The sequence below is a fragment of the Rhipicephalus sanguineus genome, chromosome 11, assembly GCF_013339695.2.
Source record: "Rhipicephalus sanguineus isolate Rsan-2018 chromosome 11, BIME_Rsan_1.4, whole genome shotgun sequence".
NCBI lineage: Eukaryota > Metazoa > Arthropoda > Arachnida > Ixodida > Ixodidae > Rhipicephalus > Rhipicephalus sanguineus.
Window position 1 is genome coordinate 15,567,759 of NC_051186.1, and position 12,904 is coordinate 15,580,662.

The 12,904-nt window shown below is 46.5% G+C and overlaps 1 protein-coding gene across 1 annotated transcript in view; it reads left to right on the forward strand.

The window, feature by feature from the left end:
- The first annotated feature begins 8,289 nt into the window (after positions 1–8,289).
- Positions 8,290–12,904, forward strand: part of LOC119374884 (glucose dehydrogenase [FAD, quinone]) — a 39,900-nt gene continuing 35,285 nt past the window's right edge. Inside the window, exons 1-2 of the mRNA XM_037645087.1 lie at positions 8,290–8,440; positions 11,887–12,089. Coding sequence (XP_037501015.1) covers positions 8,290–8,440; positions 11,887–12,089 — 354 coding nt within the window. The remainder of the gene's footprint in view (positions 8,441–11,886; positions 12,090–12,904) is intronic.

A 12,904-nucleotide genomic window follows, 5' to 3' on the forward strand; every position in this document is an offset into this window, starting at 1 on the left:
TTCAAAGAAAGAAAACGTGCTTTGATGCGCATCACTCGTAAAAAGACGCCTTTGGAAATTTTATACGTATTTTAAGAATGTTTTTTTTTTCTGAAATATCGGAATATAAAAAAAAAACTCCATGTAGAAACTCCTTGGTGCGTTATATAAGTAATGCGCGTGCGCAGACTTTGATTGTAGGTTGCAGCCTGACCTGGAACGTTGTTTTTTTTTTTGCATGACATTTTTTCTTTTTCTTTCCAGCCTTCGTCGGCGTCTCCAACGATTCCATGGCGAGCGCCTATCGCGGCCACCAAAGCTCGTGTTTGGCATTAGGTTTTCCCAAAGTTGGAATTTTCCACATGAATGCAGTCCTTCACGTCGGTTTCGCATGTTTCCCCAGAGAGAACTGTTCTTCCACTACCACAATATTCAACGAAGACTCCGTGGAAAACGTTATTTTACCTTCGTTTCGCAACGCAAATACAACGCATTCATATAGTCCAGATATATTCACATTAGGCAAGCGTGGCTGTGTAAGCCGGTGGCTAATATACCTGCTTTCGTAGTGTATTAGCCACGAAGCACGGCTAGGAGAATTATTTTCTTTTCTTTATGACGATGTTCATGTTACGTGAGAGAGGGACAAAGGGACAGCCAGAAATCGCTATTGTTCATAAGGTATAGCGATATTTGTGTATTTACTATAATTGGGAATGGAATGCTGATACCGTATTGAGTACCGATCTTAGTTGAAGTTTTGCCGATTCAAGCAGTAATTATTATTATTAAAGTTAATGTATTACATAATGATTCGTTAAAATTACAGCTTGTGTGTGCACAGCAATGTCAGTAATATGCAGCAGGTACAACATTCCTCCAGCGCATTACTTGTTTTCATGTTTTTTTTTGTAGCTTCGTCCGAGTTAGCTGGGACACGTGGTGTTAGTTTGCCACTCAAAACTAAAAACTTACGATTGAGGGAGAAACACGAGGGTGGCTAGGTTGTCTAAAAGACACATAAAGTGACACCTTCTTCGCAAGCGCGGTCGATATAAGACTACAGTGATTGTTTTCCTTTTTCTAATTTCCGGCCTTAGGCGTTCGATATCATTGTTAATCACACAAGAATCTTCTAGTAACTTGTGAGTGAATATTTGAATTTAACCCAAAGCCTCCCTCCCATCTTTTTATCACTATATAAGCCTTTTTACTTATATCTTGCTAGGTGACGTAATTGATAATTTTTGCTTATCCAAGCAAGTCTCGCAGAATAAAAGCTCATTAAATTTAACAGACAAAGGCTCACGAAAAATAGTGATAACAACTACCTTGCTTCTTACCCTATTTGTATTCAGATCAGATGTAACGCAGCCAATAAGTTATAAGGACAAGAAGATTCGGAATTGAAATCAGTGGCGGCACCATAATCAGTATCATTTCTGCAAAGGTGCACCATTGCAAACGAAGCCGCATCGCTGAAGATTATAATCAAGATCTTCATACGAAGTGCTGACTACAGGCGACTCATCATTTCTGCGTAGGAGCACACGCCCACTGGAAGTCCAAACATGTTCGGCGTAGCTACGATAACAAGAGTCTGCACTCTCACAGCTCATGTAGTTTAGCGCGACAGCGTTATAAAGAACACGTCGTAGAATGGAGGTGTCAGTTTTGTCCTCAGCGGCGTTGTCTGCCAGTGAAAAATTCCGAATACCACAAAGAATAAAAATCGTTTTTCGAGCCGGGATCTAACTAAACCGGGCGTTCTTCCTCTTTTCGAAGCCTGAAACTGCTTCGACAAAGCAGGCGTCATGCCGGGCGAGGAATCATTTTAACCATAGCGAGAGAAAGAGGAGAGAGAGAAAAATAAACGTTTATTTGCGAAACAGTGTTCCGAGCGATGCTCGGTATCACGCTAAGGTGGGAGGGCTCCCTAGTCCAGGAACCCTCTGGCTTCAACTGCCCTCTTGGCCCTGATGACAAGTTGTCGCTGGTCTTCCGGGTCCTCGAGGGCGAGCTTGGCCTCCCACGTTTCGGTTTGGTGGTCATCGTTCGTGTTTGGTGCTTGATTGACGCCCGTCTCCGGTTGCATATTGAGGTTTACATGACACGGGCATTCCAGGAGCATATGTGCGAGGGTGTCTGGTACGCTGCACAGCGGGCACATGAGGCTATGTTTCGTTGGGTGGAGGCGGTGCATTAATATTCCATGTATGTGTGTGTTGCTTTGCAGGCGTCTGATGATACGCTTTCTTCTTTAGTCAGTTTTGGATGTGGTGGAGGGTACACCCGTCGCTCCAGTCTGTAGTGTTGAAGTAGCGACGAATATGTGTTCTGTACAGCCTCCACCTCTTCAGCCATGGGTCGGGTATCCTGTGGGTTCAGGACAGTCCGGCTGACGTGCTCGCGGGCAGCGGCATGGGCGGCTCCATTTTCCTGTCGACCCTCGTGTCCTGGCATCCATATTACGCAGGTGTATGGGAGTAGAGTGCTTCGCCCTTTTATGATGTTAAGTGCATCGGCCGAGATGCAGCCCTTCACATAATTCCTGAAAGCTGCTTGCGAGTCGGTGAAGCTCACCGCGGCGTCAGTACATGTGGTTGTGGAGACAGCGATTGCCGCTTCTTCCGCTGCTTCTGAGTTTCCTAATATTAACTAGAGGGGACTCTGGCGCTCTGATCGTTCAGCCACCATGGGAATGATGGGTATTACACGGATTTGCCTAGTCTTCATGCTTGCGGGCTTCAAACGCACTTGTGGCTTTGTTTATAGTTGTGTCTTGGTGTCTGTTGTGGGTAAAAGAATTGATCATTGGGAACTTTTTGACCCGATTTGATTTGGTGAGTATAAAAAGTCAAGTTGGGGAAGTGAAACTGCTGAACGTTTGCTGAGCTTCGTTTTGCGACAAAGCGGATGCAGGCCACGCGGAACCAAACTGAGCCTAAAGAACGAAGTTTAGACAACTCCGTGTACTACCCATCATTCCCATGCTGGCGGAAGCGTCACGTGTTGCAGCTCCCATAGACAGTAGCGCCGGAGTTCTCACTAGCAAGTATTGTGGGAAACTCTATGAATTTAACAGAGGTAATATTGCGCGGCAGAAGCGTGGAATCTCACCAGGCTTTATTAACTCTGTGAATTGCGTAGAGTGGGTGGTTTTATTTCACCTACCTATCGCAAAGGGCTCAGCCACAATTAGTCATCACGGTCATGATCATCATCATTATGAAGCACAAGATTTACAAAGCGCACAACTACGCAGGTGTTCGTAATTATCTTGCTATGCTTCATAAAAGTTTCATGCGTACGGGACCCGCTAACGCTATCGCTTTCCATTCTTCAAGGCAAGGCGTAAGCGTTATCCTTTCTTTTTTGGTTGCTTAAATTTATTGAATGCTTGCAGTCGTGTTCCGTGCACATTTTGGTACGTATGCTGTCTTCGAGACACAATTTGCCACTACGTAATGCTGCTATTCAGGCGATACGACACAAAGTGCATAGTCAGTTAGTCAGTTTTGGATGTAGTGGAGGGTACACCCGTCGCTGCAGTCTGTAGTGTTGAAGTAGCGACGAATATGTGTTCTGTACAGCCTCTACCTCTTCAGCCATTTCACTATGAGTTGCAATCTTGGTGAAAAACGGGACTAGTTGCGTGCATTGATTTCATGGTTCCTGCCTTTGGCAACAGGCCATGAAAACCATGGCGCACACGTTTCGTTTTTTTCGCATTGTTGACGGGGACAGAACTGCACTAAAACGGGGGTGAGGCTCCCGCAAGCACCGTGTGTTCGTCTTGTGTCCCCTCATGCACCTAAATGATAATTCGTTTGTACACGTGTGTGTTAAGTCAAAGCAGTAAAATCAAAATCAAATCACCCATTTACTTTCGCTACGGCGCTTCCTTCAGCCACATTTGCGAGAGAGAGCGGCGCCTATAGTGTGGGAAAAATATTGAAGCAGCTTCACTGACTTAACGTCGCGAAGGCTGGCTAAACAGCAGGGATGGTGGCATCACACTAGTAGGCATACTCTGTATGGGTACAAACGAGACCATGCACATTTTTCTCCTGCTCTCCCAACCAAATGTCTTCCACATAGACCTTCTTTCTTTGTCTCTTTATTTCTTTGTTTATCTTTTTCTTTCTCTCTTAATTTCTTCTTGTCTTTCTTTTTTAACCCGAAAGTGCTTCATGCCGGGGTCCACCAGTGACGTATTTCCGTCACGGATATGATGTTGTAAAATATAAAGAGTAACAAATGGCAAAGAAATAACCAGAAAAGAAACTTCCGTCACCGGGAGTCGAACTTACGACCCCTCGCTGCGCGTAGCTACTTGGGCAAAATCAGCAAGTTCTTCGTCACACTGACGGCGAGCTATTTATATACACCACTTGCCGGTGGCGGTGCTAGGAGATCGGTGGTACATCAGCGTTTTTTCGTTATCACTAGCGAGATGGCGCGAAGGGCTCGAAGGGCGCGCTTTAAAGGTCGTCGCCCCACGCGCTGCGATGAGCGCGCGCCTCTACAGGACGTGGTCGCTCGTGCGCCCTCGCTTATCTCGTGAAGACGTTTGTACGTCTTCTACTCCCACCACAAGTTTGCGTTGAAATTACAGAGAGCACGAAGGTCACTTCGCTCACTGCAGCGGCAGCTTTTGCGAAAGGAGCGCGCTGCTCACGCACAAATAAGTTACAACTGTGACAGATATTACGTGTTCACCCTGTATATACTCGTGCGCTCGGTTCGTGCGTCCTCCTTTGTGTTTGAGCAGCGCGCATTAACTGTAGAGCTGTGACAGTTGTTAGTTCGCGTTCATTCTGTGTATGTTCGTTCCGTGTGTCCTTTCTTCTTGAGCAGCGCGTTGCAAGTTTCGAGCTGCTTGCCTTTTAGGGGCGAAGCTCCTTAAGGCGGCACCCGTTCGTCCCTCGTAGTCGTAGTCGTAGTGCGTAACCAGTCTTACGCTTTGACCTCCAAGGTGGTGCCGGTGGGAGATTTTTCCTGTGCGTTGTTGAACAATAAAAAATTCGCAGCGTGCGCGTTAACTAAAAGCCGAATTCTTCTGTCTCTCATTCCCCATTAGCAGCCATTGGCATGTTCCAGTAGGAAACGTTAGTAGAAGTAGAAGTGTAAGTGTTAGCTAAAAGCCGACTTCTTCTGTCTCTCATTCCTATTAGCAGCCATTGTTTACCTCCAAGGTAGTGCCTGGTGAGATTTCTCCTGTGCGTGATTGAACAATAAAAATTTTGTTCAAAACGCCGTTGATTGATGAAATAAACCAACGAAAGACGCCAGATGTTTTGTAAAAGCAAAACGAAAGAACGCCAGATGTTTCTAAAGCAAAACGAAAAGACGCCAGCTGCTTAACGAAAGACGCCAGATGTTTTCTTAAGCAATGGTTTTCTAAACAATGAAAATTCACAGCGTACATGTAAAATTAAAGTGAGCTGCAAGTCGTCATAACTAATCGAACCTTTAGTATAAACGCGCCCGATCTCACGTCGGTGATGATGTACTGGGCAGAATTCACGGAAGATTCACCGTTTACCGATGAACCTCCGCAGCTTCGCCCACTCATCATCATTCACTTCGTGGATATGCTGTGATTTTTCTTTGCGTGACATTAGGATTTGTTGCTGTAGCATTCGTTCCTTCGCCCTTGTGTCGAAACAATGCGCAACAAACGCTCAACTACGTCCGTGAAGACACGTTTCACTTTCGTGTTATACCGATTCCTGTGACAGAGGGATCAGCCATGCTTTTTTTTTTTTGGTCGATCTTTCTTCCTTCGTTTCTCTCCCCGTGGTACATACGCTTTTGCCCGCGGACTTCATTTGCTAGTGGAGCAGTGGTGAGTAGTTGGGTTGTCCTATTTCGGTGGCTGGGTTGGGGCTCATTCGGCAAGCATTATCAAATCATGAATGGTAATCTACCACTATCCCTCAAGAGGAAGGTATATAACAGCTGCATCTTACCGGTACTTACCTACGGAGCAGAAACCTGGAGACTTACAAAGAGGGTTCAACTTCACTTGAGGACGACGCAGCGAGCGATGGAAAGGAAAATAATAGGTGTAACCTTAAAGGGGTCATGAAGCACCCCTTGGGCTGATTGAAAAAACACATCCTGCGGAAAGCTGACACGGCTATGAACTGCTCTGCCAAATATTACAGTCGTGCGCGCCGCGTAATGGCCACAAGCGGAGCGCGAAGTAGCCGTTTCCCCAGGCACCCTCTTTTCAAACAGAGGCCGGTTCTCACTCTCGTCGGTAGGCGGGGCGTCTGTCCGCTGTACGTCGCAAGAGACATAGCATGCTTATTGGCCGATAGCCGACGTAAATCGAGAGCGGCGTTCGGATCAGATGCGCTTCTTGCCGCGGTGTGCCGCCACGTGCCGGCGCCGCACTCCTCAGTACACGGTAGCCGCACTCGCGCAAGCGAATCACAGCGGGAGAGCGATCGCGTTTCATGACGCGCGCTGGCGTAACTTCTTTCCCCCATGCCATCCCTCCCTGTCTAGCTTCCAGTGCGCTCGTCGGCACGAGAAAAGAGAGAAAGCGCTGGGAGCGTGCGCCAAACCCCCGTAACTCCGCTGATTCTTGACGGATTCGAGAAATTTTTGCGGCAATCGATTCGGGAGGCAGTACACTCCGATACTGAGGCCATTAGATCATTACTTGGAAAAGTGGTTCATGACCCCTTTAAGAGACAGGAAGAGAGCAGAGTGGGTCAGGGAACAAACGGGGGTTAAGGACATCATAGTTGAAATCAAGAAGAAGAAATGGATATGGGCCGGGCACGTAGCACGTCGGCAGGATAACCGGTGGTCATTAAGGGTAACTGACTGGATTCCAAGAGATGGCAAAGCGTGAGGGGGAGACAGAAAATTAGGTGGGTAGATGAGATTAAGAAGTTTGCAGGTATAACGTGGCAGCAGAAAGCACAGGACCGGGTTGATTGGCGGAATATGGGAGAGGCCTTTACCCTGCAGTGGGCGTAGATGGGCTGATGATGATGATGATGATGATGATGATTTCGGTGGCGCATACCCGATGGGTTTTGCGAACGCTCCCCGCGAATAACCTCCACCTTGAACAGTTCCTCTGTTTAAAGGGGGCTATAGTTGAAAGCAGGGGTTCGCGGCGCGGGCGGACGAGTTTCTCAAAAAGAGCGGTCGAGTAAAGACGAGACGGCGGCCGCTGTGACAAGTTTTGCCATCCATTTGAAAGTCCCGTCGGGCCATTGTAAAGATTGGCAAATAAACCCAGTTTATCCTCATCGAGCTGTGCCTTCCTGACGAAGGTGTGCTGCGTTTTCCTGCAAGTATCTTTCCTTGCGCGACTTGATTATCTTCTTCCTGAGAGGCAAGACGGTTATTCCATTGTGAAGTTCCTCTTCGTAAACAAAATTGAAGCATGGAGCATTTTCTTTACCTTTGCAAGTTTTTTCGTTATTTCCCCAGTGATAGCAGATGATATATTACTATAGACACTGCATATTTCAAGGTTTGCTTCAACGTCTGGAGCGGGCCAGTTTCATTGTAAAGAAATGCTAGTGATAAATTTTACGTAATTGCTGAGGAAAACAGATTTTCTCTTCACGGCGTAAATCTTTTGTGAATAGTAGGTTAAAGAGTTTACCTAGGCAAACTTTCTTTTTTCTTAACAGAAAAAAAATTTTGCACTTCCCTCGCATAACTCGATAGAACACAGGTTACGTTTTCACAGCGAGCGAAAAAAAAAACAATACACAAACAAAACAGCGGATACAAGTACATAACAAACTTTTAAAAGAAAGAAGACAACAGCGGCAACAAAAGCACGCAGTCCTATAGACGTCTCCAGCCTTCGCAGACTCTTTTGTAAACAAACGGAATTCACCTGAATAAAAATACGCATTGTTAACGGCAATAGTGCCCAACGAGCATTTTACTGCGCTGACCGTATGCTGGTTAAAAGAAAATTCCTTTAACCAGCATTCTTTTTAGAACGAGATTGTCTTTTTCCGTCGCACCTGTGATTGCGGGTCTTTATTCGACAGCTCGTACATGAAGGTGCCAGGCATCTGGGTTCTGCGAACTATTGACGGGCCTGGAAACATAGGGTGCGAGACCTGCTGGAAGGTTGCGTGCATAAAAAGCAAATCCGTTGCATTAGATAGCGTTTGTTAGCAGCCTCTGGTAAGCGTCAGGCAAGCGGTGCTCTTGCAGTTCATTCAATAAATTACGTCAGGGTGTGTTGGCAATCTTTCGCCTCATACGTATACCGCTGCATCGAGTTTCTATTCGGGCATCGGGCGTTGCTCGTACGAGATGCCGCCGCTGACTTACATACGCTTTCTGATTCCGAAGTGGCCATTGTTCATGCTGGCATCGGTCATCTCCATTCTACAGCTGGAAAATAGCCCGGACCTCTCCAGCTATGACACCAAAGACTTATTCGATTCTTACGACTACGTCATAGGTACCTATTTGTGTTTGCTCTCACTTGTGTACATTCGTGCCATAATGGTGTTCTGTCTTGATGTATTTTCCGTTTCAATGGTTGTGCCACAGTGCACGAAGCTCTGCCTGATATAGGGACCATTGTTAGGCACATTAAACACCGCGATCGCTGTGCCGCTGCGGTTAGGGTGCTTGGCTGCTGACCCGAAAGACGCGGGCTCGATCCCGGCTCGCCTTTAGATGGAGGCTAAATGCAAGAGTCCTGTGTACTGCCAGTGCAGGTCAAAGAATCCCAAGTAATCGAAATTATTCGGACCTCTTCCCTATACGGCGTTTCTCATTACCTGCGTCCCTTTCGGACGTTAAACCCCATAATTCAAACGTATATACTTTGACAGTGGCACAGTGCAGTTCACGTCGATTCAAGGCTGGCATGTTTTAACAGATGTAGTTTGTGAAAAGTCCTACACAAAAATCTGGTTTTCATCATAAACAAATCGCTTCCGAAACGCACAGTTCTAGCGCAATCGAAATGATCAAACGAAGTACGCCTCTTATAATGCAAACGCCTAATCATTATCCAGTGAAACCCTTGGGTAGTTGTTGATAACAGCACCGTATTTCGTGCTATTCAAGTGCGTTGTACCAAATTAACGGCCCTGACAAAATAAGCAAGGAATACTGGCTTAAACAGTGACGAAGCATTTGCTTGATTCACAGAGCATGATAGCGTCTCTTTTTTTTAAATTAGATATTTTTCATAAGAATGCAATTACAGTTAGGCGCCTGTCGTGTTCGCACGCGAACTCTACGTCGAGGCGTACACACTGCGCCGCAACTGAATTTACACAATAATAAATATTAAAACTCAATATTTAACACTGACTTTCTTTTTTACTTGAGGGTATTTGTTTAAAAGGGAAATAAGGCGATAGTTGTAGGATGTCGTAATTTATGGAATAGCCATTGTTTAGAAACAACAATAATTGCAGAAAGTTTGAATTATTCATCATCGAATTGCAACGGCCATAACAGATGGCCATATCACTGTATGGCGATGATATGACAAGCTGAGTTTTGCGATACTTAGCGTGCCGAGTGGAAAGGAAAAGGGGCCGCTCTGTTACGTCAGACCGGTACTTCCATGGGACGCGGAAGCAAAGGAATTTGAATGATGACGCGTGGAAAAAGAATCTTCTCAGCAAAGCTACAAGTCGTGTGAAATGCCCGACTCTAATGTTCGATGTTCATCTGTTTTCTTTCTTTTTTATTGTGGCGCTGTGCGCAGGAAACCGAAAGTTCCCACTTTTGCTTTCGCTGTACAGCATAGAACTCAAGGGCATGCAGTGCTTCGGCTTTTCCTCTAAATAGACACAACAGTACTTTGCACGTTTTTTTATAGTTTAACAGCTTAAGATGGAAACAGATAAGCACCACACATTCCCTGCTGTATCAAAAGATAAGCAAGTTCATATATGAAGGAATTTCATGCCTCTGTGCACCACGTGGGGGATTGTGGCGGAGATGCTTTCGCGTCCAAATCGCAACAAATTCAGCGAATTACTGTAAAGGCCGTGTATGGTGATAAGCGAAACGTCTGCTGCATACTACGAGATTTAAGGCAGCGTAACTTTTGTCGGTCACCAGGCTGGCATTGTTCATGTGGTGAGCCAAAGAAAATACCATGCGCCCCTGCACCTTTGATCCTGCGCCTCGGTGTAGTGGGGAGAGGGGGAGAGGGAGGGGAAAGCGTGTAACGAATCGCTCGAGAGTGATGATGTGCACTGAGGTGAAAGATGAATACAAAGGGTATAATTGAGAAACTTATATACATGGAGCATCCCAGAACCGTCATCTCTTCGGCGTCATATATGCTTGCCCGAATGTCGCGCGGTGTTCGATCCCGGCTACGACAGTCGCACTTTCGATGTAGGCAAAATGCTAGAGGGGATGAGTGTCTAGCAGGTATGAGTGGGGGTCAGTTGGTGCACTTTGAATGCTCTTGTATTGTGTACTTGCCATCTTCGTGCGCCTTGTGTCTTCCTTCCCAAATAGTATTCCGCTCGATCTGGTCGAGAGAGCGGGCAGGGCCGCCGTGGCTGACAGAGTCCTGACTAAGGACTCCCCTCACAACCATGGCCTGGCGAGTGATCTTGCGATTTTCTTTTCTTTAACGCGACAGATTTAAAGATTTCGTTTCGGATAAATTTCGGTGTCGGCAGCGTCGGCGTCTTTGGTTCTGAGCGAAAAACCAGCGTTCGCCTTGAGGGAAAATTCGAAGTAGATGCAAATAAAGGTAGGAGCCGGAGAGCGTTTGCCCTTTGGCTTTCCTTGCGGCACAGTTCGAGTCTCTACCGAGGAGCGAAGGTGGGCTAGCAATTGGGAAGACGATAATTTGTGTGTGTGTGTGTGTGTGTGTGTGTGTGTGTGTGTGTGTGTGTGCGCGTGCGTGCGTGCGTGCGTGCGGATATCGCAGTGCCTAAGGGTCCAATGAGTGTCAAAGCCTCTTTTACACCCATGAACACTGCCGCCCTTTCAATGCGTCGATAAGCTGGATGACTGCAGCTGAAGCCTGGTCGAAGCTGTCGTGGTATGCGCCGCACATTTTGGTTGTTTTACTCTTCCGACCTTCCCGCCTTCCTTTTAGACTACCGAACCTCTTTCTCATTGTAGTATCATATGATGCTTTTTTTTTAACATGAAAGCGTTTTATGCCGGGCTCCAGCACGGCTCCACTGACGCATTTCCGTCACGGATATGGCGTTGTCAAATATAAAGACTAACAGTGGACAAAGAAAAAAACCAGAAGAAAACGTTCCGTCACCGGAAATGGAACTCACGACCCCACGCTCCGCAGCGCGCAGCGCGAAACGATTCGACCACGGACGGCACGCTCTTCGCAATGCTAACGGCGAGCTATTTATATGTACACCATTTGCCGCTGACAATACTCAGGGATCCGTGTTACAGCGTGTTTTCGTTATCAGTAGCGAGATGGCGCGAAGGGCTCTAAGAGCGCGCTTTAAAAGTCACCGCCGTTGCGACGAGCGCCCGCCTCTACAGGGCGTAGTCGCTCGTGCGTGCGCTTATCTCGTGATCGCGGTGGTTCGTACGTCTTGCGCTGAGAGTACGAAGGGCACTTGGCCCACTGCAGCGGCCGCTTTTGCGAAGGGAGCGCGGTGCTCACGCAGAAATAAGTTACAATTGCGACAGTTCGTTTTCATCCTGTGTATGTTCGTTCCGTGCGTACTTTCTGCTTGAGCAGCGCGTTGGAAGTTTCGAGCTGCTTGCTGTTCTTCGCGTGACATTAAAATTTGTTGCTGTAACATTCATTCCTTCGCCCTTGGGGCGAAAGAATGCGCAACAAACGCTCAACTACGTCAGTGAAGACACGTTTCACTTTCCTGTTATACCGATTCCTATGACAGAGGGATCAGCCATGTTTTTTTTCCTCATACTGTACAGTGGGCGCCGGCACAGCGGGGTGCGTGCTGGCGAACAGGCTGTCAGCTGATCACCACAGGACAGTTCTTCTGATTGAGGCCGGTGGTGTCGAGAATGCGGCGACGGACATACCACTGTTTGCGCTGTTGCACTTCCACGGGGAGTTCGACTGGGACTATCGCACCGAACCACAGCAGCACGGCTGCTTAGGCATGAAGGAACACGTGAGTAAAATGTCAACAACATAACAGAGTTTGTATCGAGTAACAGTATTGAGTTGTAGGAGCGCTATCTTTTACGCATGATAATTTCAAGAGTTCAGAATTTAAGGAAAATTATGGGAACCTGCCGTTGAAGAGGATTACCTTTGCTTAGAAATTCTGTAGTGCCTGTAATCTACGAGGCGTTCTACGAAGACGCTGCAGGGTGATTCCACGAGAGATCGAACATGGCTCTCCGGTCGATATTATTGTTTTGCCTGGGTTTTTTATATGTTATGTGGGCACATTCAAAGTGCACGGAAGAGGAAATTTTATTTCCAAGAAACGCTCCCAGCGCGCCAAAATAATATTTGAAGGTGGCGGCGCGGGCCTCCTGTTTTTGCTCGCTGCAATGTTTTCGGATTTCGCGGCCGAATTTAGCGCGAACTATAAATGATGTGTCGAAAATTTCTTTTACTGGTTTTAATACGCATTACCGTGAATTACGTCCATTCTTTTTTATGTCGTCCTCAAAAAGAATAAAATGTAAAAAAATGGCAAACACGGCCGAAATCAAAAAAGTGTGCTAAGTTTGAGGCGCCTTGGTGCCTTCGCTATTACAAACAGAAACTTGAAAACGATGTCAAATATAGAAAACAGCCGTTGCAACATTTATACGGAAGCTCATTTTCATACGAGTAGGGCAAAAAAGGAAACAAATAGTTAAAGAAGCGAGTTTTTTCAAAAAAGTACATTTTCAAAAAATAAAATAAAAAAACTCCGGTCGCAATTTTGACGACAATTATTTATCGAAGAGCGCTTATGTCAGTAAACACACG